Source organism: Triturus cristatus, chromosome 4_1 (genome assembly GCF_964204655.1).
Source record: "Triturus cristatus chromosome 4_1, aTriCri1.1, whole genome shotgun sequence".
Lineage (NCBI taxonomy): Eukaryota > Metazoa > Chordata > Amphibia > Caudata > Salamandridae > Triturus > Triturus cristatus.
The window spans coordinates 82,719,584-82,721,858 of record NC_140585.1 but is presented as its reverse complement, the minus strand read 5'-3'; the positions used below and the strand labels follow the sequence as shown (position 1 = coordinate 82,721,858).

General features: G+C 44.0%; 1 protein-coding gene across 1 annotated transcript; it reads left to right on the top strand.

Moving 5' to 3' along the window:
* The first annotated feature begins 396 nt into the window (after positions 1-396).
* LOC146839598 (GPI-N-acetylgalactosamine transferase PGAP4-like) lies at positions 397-1,984 on the top strand. Its single transcript, XM_085650355.1, has one exon. The coding sequence runs from the start codon at positions 397-399 to the stop codon at positions 1,588-1,590; it is 1,194 nt and encodes a 397-aa protein (XP_085506481.1). The 3' UTR covers positions 1,591-1,984.
* Positions 1,985-2,275: the final 291 nt, after the last annotated feature.

Sequence of the window (2,275 nt, the reverse complement as noted above, 5' to 3'; positions counted from 1 at the left end):
TTCTGTGAAAAAAGAAATGGAGGACTGGGCTTCGTTGCTGGTTTTTAGTGGTTGATCTTAAATTATTATATATTGGGATATATTTTGTACCCTGCAAAATGTTTGATCATATTTTGAAGCAGAATGTAATTGTGCATAATGATACCAATCACTAAACATAAGAAGAGGACATTTTCACATTCAGTTTGACAATCCATTATGTTTTTAAAAGTGTAAGTAGAAAAAGAAGAAAAAGAGCTAATACTGGTTGCTTCTTCATTTTAGGATCATTTCTGGTGCCAGAGTGTTGTCTGAATCCACAGCCCAGTAAAAACCCAGAAAGGTTGAAGGACTAGAGGAAAGAGGTGACATCCAAGTGGAACTATCTTACACCCAAGGTGTGGTAAAACTACAGTGATGGTTCTACGTCCTTGCCAGAGAAGATGGTGCTGGAGCAACCGTGCTCTCCAAAGTGTTGTGCTAATAGTGCTGACCTTCTTGGTGTTGGGTCCAACGATGTGCCACCGGCTCCTCTACTCTTATTACTACTGCAACAGCTGCCACCTGGACCACATGACCCAGCAGTTCTTGCTCCAGAATCTGAATGATGGGGAAGCAGCTGTCAATTATTTTACTCCTTTAATCCCACCAATCACCCAAAAGTCTGCACCAACCCTTGATGGGAAGGCGAGTGCCAAGGTCAGGCTGGTGATCACCATCATAACTGTTCGTAGGCAGCCCGAGTATCATTACTTAATGCAAGTGGCATCAAAGGTCCATCGTCTCCTGCTAGAGTGTGGGCACGCCTGCTCTGATTACTTAATGTTCATCTGCAATGTAGATCCCGATCCGAGAAGGCATGTCGACGCCAAACTCCTTGAGAAAATCTTTCCAAATACTAAACGTCATGGATCCACCCCTCGAAATGTGAGCATCAATGAGTTTCAGAATGAGAAGCAGGACTACACCTACTGCCTGGACAGAACACTTTCCACCTTTGATCCTGAGTACGTGCTGCTGCTTGAGGATGATGCTGTTCCTGAAGAGGATATCTTTCGAGTGATAAACCACCTTTTCCTTTCACGGTTTCCTAAGAAACCCTTAGGTGGTGCCCTTTATATCAAACTCTACCACCCTGAGCGATTCCAAAACTACTTAAGCCCAGAGCCCATGCGAATCATGGAGTGGGTGGGACTTGGAATGTTTGCAGGTGCAGTTCTGAGCTCTTTGTATGCCTGGACTACTGGACAACTGAGCCACCACTTTTGCACATTCCTTTTCTTCGCCCTCTACAGCATGGTGCTTGTGGAAATGGTTGGTCGCCACTACCTCCTTGAACTACGCCGCTTGTCACCTGCCCTCTACAATCTTGTGCCCGCTACTGAGTGCTGTACACAAGCCATGCTGTTTTCTGCAGCCTCTGCCCAGCGAGTGTTGGTGCATCTCACTAAGATATATTGCATGTATGGCTTTGGAAAAGATAAGGCGCTGTATTTTGCCCTGCGTCAGATGTGGGAGGAGAGGGCTTATGTGATGGAGCCCAACCTGGTGCAGCATGTGGGCTTATTCTCTAGACTCCCAAGAGGGCACCCGTACTCCAAACTGCCCTGAAGAACCTTTATCAAAGTTTAAAAGTTGGACGTTTATTGACTATGAAATTCAATTCTTCGTGCAATTTACCTCTTTGGTGCAAATGCAGAATACCTAGGAAAGAGCTGCTGGCCACAGGATGACAGCGTTTGCTCATCTTCCAGATGCTAATAGACAGAGGTCTTTAGTAAAGAAATCTGCAGTCACAGTAGGCCGTAATTCAGAGTCTAAAATTGGAAGCATGAAATGACAAATAGAAACTAAACACACCACCGAGTCTCCCCTCCTGAGGAAGGTTTACTGAGTGGAAAGTTGTGTAGTCTTAAGAGCGTGGTAGTTGCTCTTATAACTTTATTACATGCTTTTTGTTAACTCTCCATTCTCTGTTTTTATGCCATTAAAATTACTGTTTTGTTATGATAGTATTTGATTCAGTAGTTTACTCTTTAACAGGTCATGTCAAACTATATTGCTCAAGGAAGCTTATCTTTGAATGATGTGTAATGTATGCATATCCCTTTCAGAGTTTCTGTTATTCAATGTTAAACGAGTGGAAGGTGGAATGCAGAGGAGAGTAGGCGGAGAGGGTGCTGGTGGCGGATGAAATTGGTCTGCCTGGGACTTTCTCTTCTGAAGATAGAACTAGTAAGGTTCACCCAAGAAACCTCTTGTTATCCTTGTGTGATAGGAGTACTTATCTGGTGAC

Coding starts and splice junctions, on each gene's coding strand:
- LOC146839598 (XM_085650355.1), top strand. CDS start 397: ATGGTTCTACGTCCTTGCCAGAGAAGATGGTGCTGGAGCAACCGTGCT.